Source organism: Mastigoproctus giganteus, chromosome 7 (assembly GCF_048544385.1).
Source record: "Mastigoproctus giganteus isolate SK-2022 chromosome 7, ASM4854438v1, whole genome shotgun sequence".
Taxonomy (NCBI): Eukaryota; Metazoa; Arthropoda; class Arachnida; order Uropygi; family Thelyphonidae; genus Mastigoproctus; species Mastigoproctus giganteus.
The window spans coordinates 208,790,555-208,808,809 of record NC_143581.1 but is presented as its reverse complement, the minus strand read 5'-3'; the positions used below and the strand labels follow the sequence as shown (position 1 = coordinate 208,808,809).

General features: G+C 33.8%; 1 protein-coding gene across 1 annotated transcript in view; it reads right to left on the bottom strand.

The window, feature by feature from the left end:
- Positions 1-18,255, bottom strand: part of LOC150083633 (uncharacterized) — a 177,740-nt gene that overhangs the window by 81,095 nt on the left and 78,390 nt on the right. The window contains exon 5 of the mRNA XM_090378548.1: positions 13,717-13,865. Within this exon, the coding sequence (XP_090234674.1) occupies positions 13,717-13,865 (149 nt within the window). The remainder of the gene's footprint in view (positions 1-13,716; positions 13,866-18,255) is intronic.

The window sequence follows — 18,255 nt, the reverse complement described above, 5'->3', positions numbered from 1 at the left end:
CCCGAATTGTATCAGAACCTTTTATAATAAATCTGATTTACCACCTGACCATTATTTTTTTAGGGAAGATGAGCTTGGTGACTTCCACTAGAATGAATGGAATTTCATTTTCGAGTCACAGCTGGAGATTCATGTTTCATCACCAATAACAATGCAATTGATAAAATGTTCACTTCCACTGTTTTCCACTCACACAGTTCTTTATTCAAAAAGAGGAGTTTACCTCAATATAGTATGTAGAACACTTCCATATGATACCCTCCAGAAATTAAAACGGAAAAACCGAAAAAAACTGACAACTTACCGGTACATTAGAGTAAAATATAAATAATTAAATAATCAATTTAACACAATTCAAATCAATTTAAAACAATTAAAAATCAAATTAACGCAATTAAAAGAATCTAACGAAAATATTCAACAATAGTAATATCAAAAAATACTTTATTTCTGTCCCATATGTTGAACAGTGGCACAAACAGCTTAACAGATTCTTTAAAGATACAGAATTTAAAATTGTAACTAGGCCAATACGGAAGTTACACACTATACTGAACAATCGCTCGGTGCTTTCTGCATTCGCAACACAAATTAATGATCTGGTATACAACATTTCTTGCGGTGATTGCGACTCGTCTTACCAAGGTTCAATGCAATTTTCTCTTAATATTCGTGTAAATCAACATGAAGCCTCAGTGCGAGCTTCTCGTTCAGCAGCGTCAGAATTAGCCTTTCATGCCACTAATGAAAAACATACTTTTTTATTTAACGAGGCCAAAATACTTAACATTCAACATAATTATACGCGACTATTAATTGCAGAAACCGTTGAAATTAAATTACACGAGAATTCTGTTAATGTTCAGCGGCCATATTTGATCTCCAATGCGTGGACCTTTTCGCACATGCGCGAAGACGAATAATCACGACATTCGGTTGAAAAGCGTTGTCAGCTTCAGGAAGAAAAATCATTTTGAATATTTTCGTTAGATTCTTTTAATTGCGTTAATTTGATTTTTAATTGTTTTAAATTGATTTGAATTGTGTTAAATTGATTATTTAATTATTTATATTTTACTCTAATGTACCGGTAAGTTGTTGATTTTTTCGGTTTTTCCGTTTTAATTTCTGGAGGGTATCATACGGAAGTGTTCTACGTACTATATTGAGGTAAACTCCTCTTATTATTTTACTAATATTATTATCAACGTAGAACATATTGAGTATTACAGCTCTGATTCATACTATCTAAGTTCTTTATTCAATAATCTTGGAACAGATTTTGCTAGCACTTCACATGCCAAGGTATTTGGCCAAAATTTCCTGGTATGATCCAAAACAAATTCCCAGTTCATTAGCAATTTGTCAGGTGGTTAACTACCAATCAGAATGTAATCATGCAGTTTAGCAACCATTTCATCACTGATTGCAGATCAATGTCAACCTAAACACTGGTCATCTTTAACAGATTCTTGGCTGTTTTGAAAACATTTCATCCAGTGATAAATGACAGCTTTAATTAAATTTACAAAATGCAGTTCTTAACCTCTGGAGGAATTTTACTCTGCTTTTCCTGCTCTTCACATGAAATGATGCAAACATTCTGCTTTCACCTCTGCTATGACTGCAACCAAAGCCTAAGATACTACTAAGCTTTGGCATGCACTGCTCATTACTGGTTTTGTGGAGCAGGAAGTGGCTTGAACAGTAATATAGTGACCCTCCCTTACATTCATATATCACATTAGCCCTCCATCTCTACAACTTCTTTTGCAATAAATAAAGTCTTAGAACGCTTTCATCAAATCTTGTATATAATTAATACATATTTAACCAAATTAATAAATTTATTTATGCTAGTATTACCTAAATATAAGCTGAAATTAACATGCCTTAACTCTCAAGCCCCACACACACACACACACACACACACACACACACACTCTGCTGACCTATTCTAATTTACATATATATATATATATATATATATGTACATATATATAATGTATGTAAAAGAAACCAAGGTGTATGTGTGACTTTTAAGTGACACTGACCACTCTGGTCAAGTAACCATCATACAGCTACAGCTCTGCATGCAGCATATTCAAATCTGAAAATGCTACAAATATGTGATCCACCATTAATTGTGACTAATCTGAATTTTACAAATTCAGATTCAGAGGTGGAACTGTAAAAAACCTCATATACACTGATAAATTATATTACATTAATCTTCTAGCAGGAATTACATATAATAATAATAATAATAAATAAAAAAAAATATATATATATATTTTTATGCACAAAAAACAGAAAACTTAAAAATTTTAACATCTGTTAAAATTACATCAATGTGAATTTCAGCATTCTTCCTGCTTGTTATTCAATTTCAATATGAAGCATTAATTATTTTTAATATTTAAAAGTATAGCCATAAAACAACTTTTTACTATAGTATTATGTGTACAAAGGAACTATACATTGCTTCTCTGTTAATATTTCTTATATCTTTAGTCTGGTCTTGTTTACAACACAGCTGAAGTGAACAGCAACTTTTCAAAACTTCTTGTAGCCAAGAATTTTTTTTTTTTTAAATAAAAAGGTTGTTGTTAACTAAAGATATTTAATCCACAAGGTACCTCGTTTGACAGACCTGTCGGTAAAATGTCTATTGTAAGCTAACTGACAACTGAAAGATAACTACTGTTCCTCCTCCTCTACCTTCTTACTTAATTTTTTTTGGATGTGTTCAATAAATAGTTTAGTAGTCCTAGCTGCAGTTTTTAGCTTATTTTTAAAACTAGCTAGAGATTTTGTAAATAATTACAACTTTATATTCAGAGAGCTTTTGCATTAGCAATTTGATGAGAATACTGCAACATATAACTAGTATGGAAGCACATGGTAGTGGATTATACAGTTTTAATTGTACAGTTTACAGGATTATACAGTTTTTTTCATTGTATGCACAGTTTTAATTGTACTAAATAAGTAATCAAAAGTTCTAATCATGTCGATAGGCTTTTTTTTTTTTTTTTAGCTAAAAAATTTTATTTCTAGTAAAGCTATAATTAATTTAAAACTCTACAAATGTAACAGTATAGTACAGTAAACCCCCGCTATTCGTGGTATCTGTATTCGCGATTTCGCGATCGCCGATTTAATATAAAACGAAACCTAAAAAATGTGAATTTTAAAGCGCCGTGAATATTTTCCGCCATAAAAAAACATGGGCGTGGCTAAAATTATCTTTCCCGGTCAAAACAGCGCTCAGTGGGTGGGGGGGGGGGTGACAAAATCGCGAGCGTGGATGTTTCTCGCTAATCCTCGTTCAGTATGTGTTATGCGCTTGTCATGGCAGGTTTCGTCGTTTGCTTTTAATTTATATGCTTATAAATTGAATAAATTTATCAATTTATAAATTGATATGCTTACAAAAGTGAAAAATCTACCGTTTTGCAGTGTAAAACAGACTTTGAGTGTGTTAACGGAAGAAAGTGACTTTATTGTGGACAAGTTCTTTCTAACCTGTACAAAAATATGGCTACGAATAACAAGAGAAATGTGAAAATATCAAAGAAGGTGATGACATTAGCGAATAAAATTGAGTTAGTAGACAAAATTTCTAATGGTGAAAGTGTCTCCTCAGTGGCAAAACATTATAAAATCAATGAGTCAACGGTACGATCAATCAAAAAATCTGAAGGAAAAATCCGCCGTAGTGTCCGTGAAAACACGCTAATTGCTTCAAAAATTTGCTCTGTAACTCGTGGTGTTATTAGAAAAAATGGAAAAGGCTTTAAATCTGTGGATAGAAGACCGAACTCAAAATAAAATTCCGTTAAGTTCACTCATCATTCGTGAAAAGGCAAAACTACTTTATCAACTCTTTAGCGAAACTGGTGATAGCACTGGTGGGTTACGTTTTTTAGCTAACAAAAGCGCTGGTTTGAAAGATTTGTTACAAATTTCTAATAAATATTACATTTAATATTAAATTGTTTCTTATTTTAATTTCGATGCCATATGCTTGCATTTCACTATGTACTGTCTATGTACATAGTCATATTATGAAGGTATATATAATACATACATAGACAAAATTTATACTAGTTTTTCTTATATATTTCATACTTTGGAATGGAACCCCTTTATTAATATGGGAGCCATAACTCAGTATTCGCAACATTTCTCAGGAACGTAACCCCCGCGAATAGCGGGGGTTTACTGTATAGTACATATTATTGCATTTAGGTATCTATTAGTTTAGTTTAGTATTATAAAATTAAATTGAATTTAAACAAAAATTACACCTCAGACTAGAGCAGCAAAGCAATGGGCTTGACATAGAGGGAGTGCTGTGGCTTGGGGAAGAATTGAAGAGGTTCTCCTATGAATCACATCCTTATACAATGTGCTGGAACAGGTCATGATACAGCCAAAGGAAAATCTGTGTGTTTTGTGTGAAAGAGTGTGAAGAAATCAGGTGTAAATTCAGTATTCCGAAGAGTGTTTATGACAGTTTGAAGTTATTGTTTATGCTTAGTAAATGGGTGAACTGAGAGTTAGTTAGTTATTTGGTTTTTAGGAGCATTAGCAACTAAGGCCATATTGCTCCGGGATATGTGGTGGTCATTCCCTGACATTTCCGCATCCTCCGTATTTGGTGGTGACGGGCTCAAACCCCGGTCTAATCAAGAAGCGCGTGCTACGTACTGCTGCTCCTTCCCAGTGAACTGAGAGACAAATTGCTATCATCTGTATTACTATTTTTGCCTTCCAACCATTTTTTTGCATTGCTTTGGCATAAGGTAAACAAAGATGTTGTTCACCAGATGTTTGATGTTACTGCTGCAGATATTAGTTACCCTTAGTTACCTTTATGTTTACTTACTATATATATTTCCTCAATTATCTATTTGACAAAACATTAATATATTGTATGCACAAGTTTGCTGAATTTTTGCATGCTTAACATTTTAATACACTTGAAGTTTCATGAATGGAAATGACTAATAGTTTTGTGATATTTATATTTTGTTTATAATTTTTTTTTTTTTTTTTCAATTTTAGCAGAAGTAATAAAAGTTCTGTTATGTTATAAACAGTAAACATAAAAACATTAAAATTAATTTATTATTTAAATTTAAATTGTTCATTTAGAGCAAGTGTGTCAAACTCAGTGGGCCATTTTGTGTGATGGTATGGTTTTCGCGGGCCGCATAAAATTTTCTTAAATATTATATATTGATTCAGTATCATAATCAGGATAATTAAAACTCATATGTAATTAACATTTAAATTTTTATTCAGATCTACAGAATACAAGTAATTTAGAATTGTATGTATAGTGAAGAAATGGGAGTTTGGTTTGGTTTTGGTTTTGGTTTTATTGGCGCATTAGCTACTAAGGCTATAATGCGCCAAGACCATGTCATTTATAAAATAATTTAAACTTTCAGTGACCTAATTAGTTAGGTCACTATGTCAAGAAGTATAAGAAAAATGTAAATTTTATAAACGAGTAAAAATATTTATTGACTTTAAAAATCTAAAAATAGCAGACACATTGTCATTGTCGGATAAAATCTGACTGAGTCTATATGGCTCAGTCAGATGATTAAAAGCGGTAAGACGGATACTGCTAAAAACTGGACATTCGATTAAAATGTGTCTAATTGATAAAACTGTGCCACAAGACTCAAAAAAAGAAATGGGAGTAAAGTACTTCAAACAGGCCTTTGGGGTTGGGTAATTTCATATTGTGATTTTAAATGTTTCTCACCAACCACCCATGTATTAAAATAAGACACGGAAACTGGAATTTGAAAAAAAAACTGTGATTACTACTATATATACAATTAAAATAACTTTACAACTAAAAAGGATAAAATACATAAAATATATATATACAGTAATACCCCGAAGTTACGCGATAGGTGGGTCCGACGAAAATCGCGTAAGTCGAATTCGCGTAAGTCGGGGTACAATTTTGCATATAAATACATATAAATTTTGCTTAATTGGGACCAAGGACTAACAAAAACACTAGTTTAGAAGAAAAATATTAATAAAATTGCAGTTCTTTATACATATTAATAAAAAATATGTATTAAAAAACAAATCACTTACGTTAAAAAGTTATTTCGATGTCGATGGCTTCATAAAATCTAACAAATTCGTCTGACGACACAGCGCGTTCTTTTTTTCATGCAGAATTTCTTCGTAGCAATCTAATAATTTTTTTATTCCTTGCTTTGTAGCTATAATGCGTTCTTCGTTGGAGTCTATGTTTTCTAAAATGTTTAAGCCCTTTACAATTGAACCCTTTTCAATTTTCACCCTGTCAAGTTTGCAATTATCATGTGCTTTTCGCCGTTGCTTCATTTAGGCCTGTAGCACGTGCAATATCACATGGTCTTTCATTTCGCTCAAAGCGTTTCACAATTTCATATTTTTTCTCTATCGACAGAGGCGGACTGGCCATAAGCCTTACCGGGGAAACCCCGGTGGGCCAGTGTGATTTTGGCCATAAACCATAGTATGAGGCCACTGTAAATTTTCCCGGGTAAGAATTTTTGACCCAGTCCGCCTCTGTTAATCGATAATTGCTTTTCTTTTTCTCTCTGAATCTGCAGTGTCTTCACCAGGACGCTTCCTTTTCACACCTTTTAAGTATTTCACTCATTTTTAGGGAATAAAGCACAATTACAAAACGAGGAGGCACGCTTGATACGCATAAACAAAGCTGCGTGCATGTAGCAACTGAATAAACAACACCATAAAGGCAGAGATACACTATTAACACCTCACATTTCTAGGGGTTGCGTTCCAGTTGCGTTTCTGCTAGTGAAATCTGTTATAAACTGGTAGTAAACTCGATCAAATTGCATTTGCGATTATACCGATTGCTGGAATTGTGTTGGTTTTTACGTTATTATGGTGAAATGTGTTTCCCCTTCACTGATATAAAAAACATAAAAGCAGCAAAGTTGAATTTTGTTCATCTTTCGCTCTCATTCTCCGCCGTCGCACTGTATATCAATAACATATGAAAAACGACCTTGAAGATAGTGGGCGGCAGCATTTCCAAACGAAAAAATCAAGAACCGCGTAACTCCGAGTTTGCGTAAGTCGGGGTATTACTGTACATCGAATAAAATACATTAAAATATACCGGGTTAAGAGCGATAAAACCGACCGTAGCTTTCGAAGGCTCCTGCCTTCTTCTTCAGCGGTGCATTTTAAGTACCAGCAGGTTCACAGTCTTAAATCACATGTTTCATCGCTACGTGTTCTATTCTCCTGTGTACTGGGACTGGAAGCAGCTCGGGAGTGCGTCATATGAAATCGTTCATCCCTTCTGAAGATCGTAGCCTCCGAGAGGGGATGGATCCACAAACCTTTGTCTTTGGGAGAAGCAACACCAGATCTCCCCGGATGAAGCCATCATCACTGATCAGGTGCATAGGTTCTGGGACCGCAAGTGGCTTGAGAGTTTGCGAATTAATTCGACAGAGAATATCAATAGAGACAAAGGCTTGCGGATACCCTCTTGGAGGGTATCCGCAAGCCTTTGTCTCTATTGAGGGTATCTACGATCCTCAGAAGGGATGAACGATTTCATATGACGCACTCCCGAGCCGCTTCCGGTCCCAGTACACAGGAGAATAGAACACGTGGCGATGAAACACGTGATTTAGACCGTGAACCTGCTGGTACTTAAAATGCACCGCAGTACAAGGAAGCTACTGCTGAAGAAGAAGGCAGGAGCCTTCGAAAGCTACGGTCGGTTTTATCGCTCTTAACCCGGTATATTTTAATGTATTTTATTCGATGTATATATATATTTTAAAACTATGTGTATATATATATACACATAGTTTTTAAAAATTCCAGTTTCCATGTCTTATTTTAATACGTGGTTGGTGAGAAACATTTAAAATCACAATATGGGAGTAAAGTGGCTGTTGATGAACTGGTAACCAAAGGAGCGCAAGGCAGCCAAAGTAACACACCTCTATTAGTTACAATTTATTAGGACACGTTTCGGAAATTGCTACAAAGACTGAAGATGGATTTTGTAACAATAACAATTTCCGAAACGTTTCCTAATAAACTGTAACTAATAGAGGTGTAACTAATAGGGTTACTTTGGCTGCTTTGCACTCCTTTGGTTTTAGTATATATAATTGTTATATTATTATTTTTATTTAAAAATTAAATATTCAATATATTTATGAAAATAATTAATTTGTTTTCCCGGAAACCTGCCAGTGTTTACCCCCTACTAGTTTTTCAACATCAGGAGTCAAAGATTGGGAACATACAATTTCAGTATGTTGGAAAGATGTTTATCTGTCAATCTTGATCTATACGCCGCTTTATTTAATTTCATACATGAAAATAATTGCTCACATAAGTATGTACTCCCAAAGTAGTACATAATTTGCGCAGCAAACTTTTTAATTTCCGGGTATTTTTCACCTAAGAATATAATTTTGGAATCCCTACTTCTCGACATTTGTCTTTCAAAAATGAATCATTTTGGAAATCAATTAATTCCAGTTGAATCAAAGTGGGAGCTTTTTCGATTTCAAATGAAAAAGGTCCAATGAAAAGAGAAAACATATCTTCTAACTCTTTAAAATCATTAAAACACATATCGAATTCATTTTTGATTTCCTCAATTTTGTCACAATACTGTGAGAAAGAGCAATTTTGATTTTGTGTTTTTAACTGCTCACAAGTAGGAAAATGGTTCAAAACATCTTTTTTTAAATGATTTTTAAACAACGTTAGTTTTTGTACAAAACTTGCTATTGCGTCGTACATGTTTGTTATTAACTTATTTTTACCTTGCAATGAAATGTTAAGATTATTGAGGTAGCTTTTAATATCAATTAAAAATGCCAAATCCTTTTTTTATCCTTTGATTCCTTTGATCCTTTGATTTGAATTAAAAATGCCAAATCCTTTGATTTTAAAAATCAAAGGATTTTTTATAACTGAATTTCAAGAAAAACTGTTATTTCCTCCAAAAGCATATAAAATCTCTTTAAAACTTTGTGGCATGATAACCATCGAACTTCTGTATAATAAGGAAGATCGTCGAACTCAGATTCTAAATCTTTAAGAAGAGAAGTAAATTGGCGATGGTTGAGTGCTCTTGCTCGAATAAAGTTGATTGTTTTTGTTACTGTTTTCAATACATCGTCCATTTTTAATATTTTTAAACACAGAACTTGTTGATGAATAAGGCAGTGGACAGCCATGATTTTCGGTTTATCTGGGTACTCAGCTTGTTTTTCTAATCAATTTTGACATAAATCCTCGATTTTCACCTGTCATTGATTTAGCACCGTCGGTTGTTACAGACAAGTCTGTGAAGTGGAAGCTTACACTTTTCTAAAATGCTCCACACAGCAGCAAAAATATCTTCGCCAGTCGTAGTTCCAAGAAGAGGGATAACTTCCAACAATTCTTCGGTGATCGTCATGTTATTATCGCAACCACGAAAAAATACAGCAACTTGAGTAACATCTCGTATATCTGTACTTTCATCAATCGCAATTGAAAAGAACAAGACTTCTGTAGATATATCCTGTAGTTGTGAACTGATGTTATATGCCATTTCGCTAATTCTCTCTACCACTGTATTTCTTGATAATGAAATATCGCGAAATGATTGCACTTTTTCAGGACAGACGATTTCAGCTGCTTTTATCATACATTCTTTAATTAACGAACCATCCGTGAACGATTTTGAACGTTTTGCTAACAAATAGCTTATTTCGTAACTTGCTCTTACTACCGATTCATTAGTTTTCATGAATTTTGTAAATACTTGTTGTTGACTATGAAGTGTTTTCTTCATTGTTTTTAATTTTTCTTCTCTTATTTTTCCTTCGAAGCCTGAATATTGTTCCTTATGATTAGAGTTATAATGCCGCTTAATGTTGTATTCTTTAGCAACACTAATATTTTCCTTACAAATTAAGCAAGTAATTTTACTGTTCACTTCCATACAAAAATAGTTCAGCTTCCACTTTTCTTGGAATTTTCTTCCCTCGTTATCAAATTTTCTTTTCTTGACTGGTGTTGAAAGCGACATTTTCTATATAAATTCTATAGTGAAATTAAAATTATAAAATTAAAAAACCGATTACTTAGGTATTTGTTAAATTATAGATAGCAAACACAACGCACACAACACAACAGATGCCGACAAAGAAACTAGTATGAATGAAGTATCTTTTCAATAAAATTATAAAAAACACTGTATTTGCAATATTGTAATATTAGTTTAAATGTAAAAGAAATTTAGATTAAGATTTCTCCATTTAAAAAATATTTAAAAAAATAAAATGTAACTCTTTTATTTTTAAAGAAATAAACTAAAAAGTTAGAATGTTATTTAAAGATAATAATTTCAATTTTAATTCATTTGAAATTATTATTTATACTTTTAGTTCTTTCTAATGAAGGCTCCATCGATCCAGTCTTTTTTTTTAATTATCAATTAAAATGATTATTTTTATATTTATTACAGAGGTTTTTCAATCCTTATATTCTAGAATTATAAATAGGTACTTTTTAATTGTTTACTTTAACATTTTATTTTTGGGCATCACAGGCCATAAAACCTTTGTTGCGGGCCACATGCGGCCCGCCAGTTTGACACCCATATTACATTTAATAAAGCACCAGTCCATTAATAAAAGATCTGGCATTGGTACATAGCAATCAGAATTCAAAAATATAAAAACTGTTTCAGAAATTTGGGGGGAAAAAAAAAATAGATCTGTCAGAACAGGCACCACTGATAAGTTGTAAAAAAGGTGGTAGTGCCACCACGGACAGAATTTCTAAGTTTTTGATTAGCCATACGGCATAACAAATTTGTCACTTATCACCAATTTGGAAAAATAAGATCTAAGTTTTCAATCCTATTACCAACATGAAGGATGGCACTTCGGGGTATCACAAATGTTTGAAACCCCTGCCCTAGAGGTTTGGCTTAAACTCTTCAATGAAGGTTCAATCTTTCAGCAAAAATCACTCAAGTTGTAGACCAGCTGAGATATATGTTACTGCCATGTACGAATCAATGAAGGGTGAGAAGAATTACTGAAGAATAATACAATTTTCCTTCAAATTTCTCAGAAATTAATAACTGGCAGAATTACTGAAGAATGATATAATTTTTTCTTCAAATTTATCAGTAAAACTCATTGCCATCATTCTGCATTTATATGAATAGGGAATTCTTAATTTTTACAGCTAGATCACTGTGTACTTCGGTTAAATATGAGTATACATAAAAGTTTAATGTCTACATATCAATGTAGACCTAAATGAATTGAAAAACATTTATATGTAGACTTATCAATGTAGACATAGATGAACTGAAACTTAACAGATTTAATGCATGTAGTAAAAAATAGTAGTATATCAGAATGAACCTTCAGATAGTAACTAAATAATATCCATCTCAAGCATAACTGTCAAATGAAATTAATAACTGGCAAAATTACTGAAGAATGATATTTTTCCTAAGTTTCTCAGTAAAACTCATTTCCATCATTCTGCATTTCCTCTATATGAATAGCCTCTTGTTTTTGCAGATCAAGATGTCATTAAAGAGAGCAGCATTTAATTGTGGGTGAATGAAGTGCTTAAAAAAAAACAAAAAAAAAAAAAAAACACTGCTGTATTTTTTTGAATACTGGTAATTCCTTCTGTTCCCAAGGAAGAAATATCTGGAAATTCTTAATTTTTACAGCTAGATCACTGTATACTTCAGTTAAATATGAGCATACAGAAAACTTTATATAATGCTTTTGATATGCTCTATATTGGTGTGCAACAGACAGAGATGAACCGAAACTTAAAGGATTTAATGCATGTAGTAAAAAAAAAGTCGTATATCTGTACTTTCATCAATCGCAACAGTGCCATTACAGTGCCATTATTTCAACAGTAGACTTTTGAAATAATGGCACCCCAAATAATGGAACATAACGGCACATTGAGATTGGATATTTACATACAGCGCAGATGTCTTGCAGTACAGAAAAAAGAAAACAACAAGTCAGGTGATTACGGTATTTGTTTACATTTGCCATTTTAAAAGTGAATTCTGTATTGATATCACAGATTATACCGCTGTTTTACATTTATTTTAAATTAAAAACCCCCTCACTATGGTTCCTAAAGTTAATAAACCTCATACAGAGAAGAAAAGAAGAACACCATTAAAGCTTAGTGACAAACTTATATCATCCAAACTATTACATCACCTGGAAAGTTACTTCATATACCACGTGTATTGTGTCTGTAAATTGCGTGTATTCTCTGGTCGATTTGCCTGTTTTGCTGGACGAAAAACCTTGCTATCTATGCCCGAGACCAACTTACTCAGCCACAGAGTGAAAAGAGACCAGAAAAGTTACTCGCGTCATCAATGGGATTTGAACCCAGGCCTTTTCCATACAGTGTGGAGAGGATGGTGACAACACTACTGTGCTACGTGCGCAGACTAAACATGATATCATAAAGAAAATAGAACAGGGCATAAGTAGGCATGTATTAATGGCAGAATATAACACTGGATTGACAACATGTTTATGTTTTTTGTGCAGTTAATAAAACTGCATTCTTAATCTATTATTTAGCCTCATTATTTCTGCACTAAATATATTAAAAATAAAATTTTCTAGATAATGGAAAAATCGAAATAAAGGCACCTCAAATCCCCGAAGGTGTCGTTATTTTGAAAGTCTATTGTATATCAGAATGAACCCTCAGATCTTAACTAAATAATACCTATCTGAAGCACGACTGTCAAATGAAATTAATAACTGATAACCATAAATAAAATGACACACATTGATACAACAAATAACATACACTTGCACAGCTATGGAGCTCAACAAGTGTAGCAACTATTGTATGTTATACTGATGTTGTGGTTATATAGGTGTCTGTTTATTATATTAATCTTTTAGGATGCAGCACATTCTGCTAGAATGCACCATCTCATTTGTTATTCTTACTGGCCATACTGTAAACAATGATTGTTTCTCCCCCCCAAAAGTGGGGGGAGAAACAATATTGAAATAAAAAAGTAAGTTTTTTAAAGTTAAAATGGCTTTATACGACATTGATCTGTACATAAAAAGAAGCTGCACATTCAAAAGAACACCAGATAATCCCCCACAACCACCTTGCCTTTGAAAAATCAGAAATTTAAAATGAAACAAGCTTTATTTCAATAAATTTTCATTTAAGAACCTTTAAGAACCCTCCCCTGTTTACAGGTTTTTGACCTAAAACAAACCACTGCATTTACCATAAACTTAAAAAAAAAAAAAAAAAAATTATGGAGTGTCCAATTATTCAATTATGTTTTGCATGTGTAGAGTGTGTCAACATAAAAAAACAATAAAAAATAAAAAAATAGTTGGATAGCACTGATCTAACAATTTATTTGAATTTTTTTATATTTTAAAACTGCAGAAAGCTATAAGACTACTCTTTCAAACCAATGTGTATCTTTGTTCAAATTCAATGATTTATTTACTTACTAGATACCAAGAGTGGCTGATGTTATAAAATAAAAAGGCCTCATTAATGTGGAGCATGGCTATCTACAGAGAATGTGATATTTTCTTTAAAAAAAATTTGTCACCTGAAACCTTTAAAAATACAAACCTTGATATTTAATTTAATAACTGGCTGTGTCTCTCTTAATTTGAATGGATGGTGTATAAAAGGTTGCTCAACATCCGACTCTTCATGAGGTTGTTTATCCTCACCATCAGAGCCTTCCTTTTCCTTTTGAGATAAGGCTCGGCAAAATTCTGAAATATTCAAATTAATCAAAAGAAGGCAAACAATAACTTATATTTATTGTCAAGGATTCACGTACAACTAAAAAGTAGATGATTTTATTCTTTTTAGTGGTTTAAAATTTAATAATCTCTGACAAAATAGCACAATATTTTTAACCCATCATTAAGAAAATGCCTAACAATGCAAGTCAACATGTGGCATTGTTTTTTTTTTACCTCAAATTTAAACTGCTTATAGTGCAACCATTTACGAATATTTCACAAATTTCTTTTCCTAGTCAGTAATTATATAATCAATCTAAAAATGTATGACGGTAGAACTCAGTTATTCAAAACACTGGAACAAAGAATCTTTTGGCTAGTCTTATTTTTATTAGATAATTGATTTTAAATGTGATTGCACAGGTAATGCACATTTTGTTTGTCTTTCTTACCGTTCTTCCTGTTTGTAATCACAGTGTACCATCCATGGTGGGCTAGGCGCCTCCTTAGCCAGGTGGGCAGGAGCAGCAGTGCGTAGCACACGCTTCTTGATTAGACCGCTGTTCGAGCCTGTGACCAACAAATACGGAGGATGGGGAAAGGTCCCCGGAGCAATATGGCCTTAGTTGCTAATGCTCCTAAAAACCAAATAACAACAACCACCACCATGGTGGACTGGTTGGATAAGTTTCCTTATGTTTAAGCATTTTGTGGCAGCTAATTACCAAATGCTGTTACATCAGACTGAACTGAGAATATTAGTAGTTTTGTCTTATTTCAATGGCTGTTCAGAAAATTGAGGGCAAATTCTACACTTAGGGCCAACCATACATACTTGGCTATGAAAATAACAGCAAAATATATAGCTAGTCTGGTTATTTCCATTTTTAAAGTGCAAGTGCTTAAGTTCAAGCTAAGCTAAACTTGATATTGAGTTCTTGAAAGAGATTTTACCTGAAACCATCATAGTGTTGTCTCATTCTTGTTATGATTCTCAGATATCTGAATTTCTCTCTTTGTTGAATAAAGATGGCCTCTGTAGCACAGGTTTTGTTTAGAAAGATAACAAATATGTTGAAGAGACTGGAAATAAAATACTTTATACTGAACTGAAAAAAATGATTTCTCTAAAATTTTCCAGCTTTTATCTTAAAAATTATTTATTCTATTTTTTAAGCTTATAAGCCTAAACCATAATTGTATTCTTATGAATATTATCATATGTATATAGACCCTTTTATGTGTAATCTCAAGTTATCTGCATCTTCATTCATATGCATCTCCATTCAGCCACATTACTTTAATTATACAAATTGACCATTATGTAAATTTTCATTTGTAGTAATTCTATTAGTGTGGCTGATGTTAGACAAAAAGTGACATGAATGATATTTTCTTTTTTGCTGCATTCATAATGCTTTTATTATTATAAAATCAAGGTTTTATTAACCAAACTGCAAATCTAAGACTTGCATAATTTCACATCATTCCAAACAGTGATGGACTGGTACAAGAAACCAACCCAGAAATGGTGAATAGAGTATCCTTAAGATAATAAAAATAAAGTAAATGAGAAATCATATACTGATAATCTTTTACCCTCCATTACTTGCAAGAAACTATAAAATTTAAGAGTAAACCTTGAAAGGAAGAATGAAACTTAACTAAAAAACACACTGTTGGAAACACACAACTGAAAGAATATACATTAGGGCACCTATCCATCCAGCATTTGTGAGAATTGCAAAACAGCCAGTCTGTCGCCAATTTCAAACCATGTTGGAACAACCAGCTCTCAGATGCTTTAGCTCTCAGATGCTTTAAGGCAGTGGTTCCCAACTAGCATGCCTCAGCACACTGGTGTGCCATGACCCTTTTCAAGTATGCCATGAGATCAGGAAAAATTCCATTGAGTTCTGGCAATTACTATTTCAGTGTGCCGTTAATATATTCGTCTTTTAACTTAGTGCCTTGAGTGATAAAAGATTGGGAACCACTGCTTTAAGGAAAAACAAACAATCTACTCAAACAACAAAACAAAATACATCAACCCACATGTTGATAAACTCAGCAGATGAAGCAGAACACATGCTGTTCCTATAGAGACAAGAATACTGAACAAATAATAAAACTTTCCAGCTGCTCCTCACAAAGAACGTTGTTGTTAAAGTGGGATTTATTGGCACAAGGGCTGCTATGGCAAAAATGCGCCTATAACTTAAGATTGTTGGTCAATATATGAAAGGAATTGTTCTAGAAGTGACTGTATACATTTATCATTTTTAAGTATTTAAACAGTTCTGACAGATTGGCATCATCTCCAAGTATATGAGCTAGTTGCAAGGGTTTTTTGAGTTGGTTAAAGATCTGAAACATTCAATTCTAGCTGAACCATAGTGTGCACATTCAATAATAATATGTTTCACTGTAAGAATGGAACTACAATGCGAGCAGAGAGGAGGCTCTCCTCCTAGCAGTAAAAAAAGGTGCGTTAGGTGCGTATGACCAATTCGTGCTCTTGCAAGCACGACCTCTTCGTGCCTGGTTAATCGGGAACTAGATCTCCATAGCTTTGGGTTTTGTTTTATTTCAAGAAGTTTGTTTGATATCTGATTATGCCACTTTTCAGACCACATCTCTGTACATATCCTCCATATGATTGGCTTTAATCAGAAAAAGGAACTGGGATGGGATCAAAGCAAGCAGGGTGTTTTGCTGCTTCGTCTGCATACTCGTTTCCTGGAATTCCAACGTGGCTGGGTATCCAGCAGAACGTGACAGTCAGCTTATTTTTATTGATGTGATATAACTGGGATATGATTTGTGCGAGAAGTGGATGGGAACTTTGTGGTTTTTCCTGTAGGGCATTCATTGCACTTAAAGAGTCTGTGTATATTATGACCTGGATATTTAGAAGATCATTAAGGAGATTTAGAGCCATTTTGATTGCATATAATTCGGCAGTAAATACGCTGCATTCACATGGTAATCATACAGAAACAGTGGATGTAGGACTGATTACTGCAGTTCCCACGGATATATCAGTTTTGGATCCATCTGTGTATATCTGAAGACTGTGAGCATTGGTCAATGCATGATCCGCATGTAACTGTCTAAGATTGTGATTTGATAGGGAATGTTTTCCCCACTGTAGAAAATAGTTATCGCAAAGAGGTATATACATTGCCCATGGTGCTTGTACTACATCTGCAGCTTGAGTGATGTTTCCCAGAGAGATGTTCCAATGTTTGGTTAGCTCTTGTAGCCGGATACCAGCAGGTTTGTTTTCATTGGATTTATTTTTATACAAATTTTCCCACTGAGATTCAAACAGATATGTCCAGATGGGGTGAGAAGGGAGGCTATGTAATTTGGCTGCATAGTTAAGGTTTCTCCTAAGATGTAGTGGAGGTTCATTGGCATCTATATACAAACTTTGCACTGGTGATGTCTTAAAGGCTCCTAAAGCAATCCTGAGAGCACTATGCTGGACTGGATTGAGCCGGGCTAGTACTGTATTACGTGCAGAGTCATAAACTGGGGCTCCATAATCTAGACGAGATCTTATTAAAGTACAATATAAGTGTAAGAGTGTGAAGCGATCGGCTCCCCATGTCATAGAAGAGATAACTTTGAGAATATTCATCTTTCTCATGCACTGAGTTCTCATTTGCATTATATGTGCCTGAAAGGTAAGTTTAGTGTCCAGTACTAAACCCAAGAACTGGATATTGTTGCAAAGTGGTATTGGTTGGGCTCCTAATGTTAGCTCGGGATCTGGATGAAGTTGTCACTTTTTACAAAAGTGAATAGCAGTTGTTTTTGTTCTGGAGAGGCGATAGCCATTGTGGGATGTCCATGACTATTTTGTTTATTGAGAGTTGCAGTTGGCGTTCAATGGAGCGCATATTTAGTGAATGGCAGGATATTGTAAGGTCGTCTGCATATAGATAAGTGTCGACATTAAGCAGAATATTATCTGTTGCATTTTTCAGCCTAACTGCAAAGAGCGTTGCACTAAGAACTGATCCTTGTGGGACTCCTTCTTCCTGAATAACTTTTTGGGACAGTGTATTGCAGTAACGCACCTGAAATGTTCTATTTTGGAGAAAGCTCTGTATGATTAGTGGTAGCTGGCCCCGAAGTCCTGTGACATAGAGATTTTGAAGAATGCCATAGCGCCAGGTTGTATCAAAGGCTTTTTCAATGTCCAGGCAGACCATGACGAGATGTTCTCTACAGATAAAAGCATTCCGTATGTTGGATTCTGCCTTGATCGTAAGGTCTAGAGTTGACCGATTTTTCCTAAAGCCGTACTGATTCTTGTCCATTACCGAATAAGATTCTAGAAACTAGACTAATCGAGCATGAATCATTTTTTCCATTACCTTACCAAGGCAACTGCTGAGACATATTG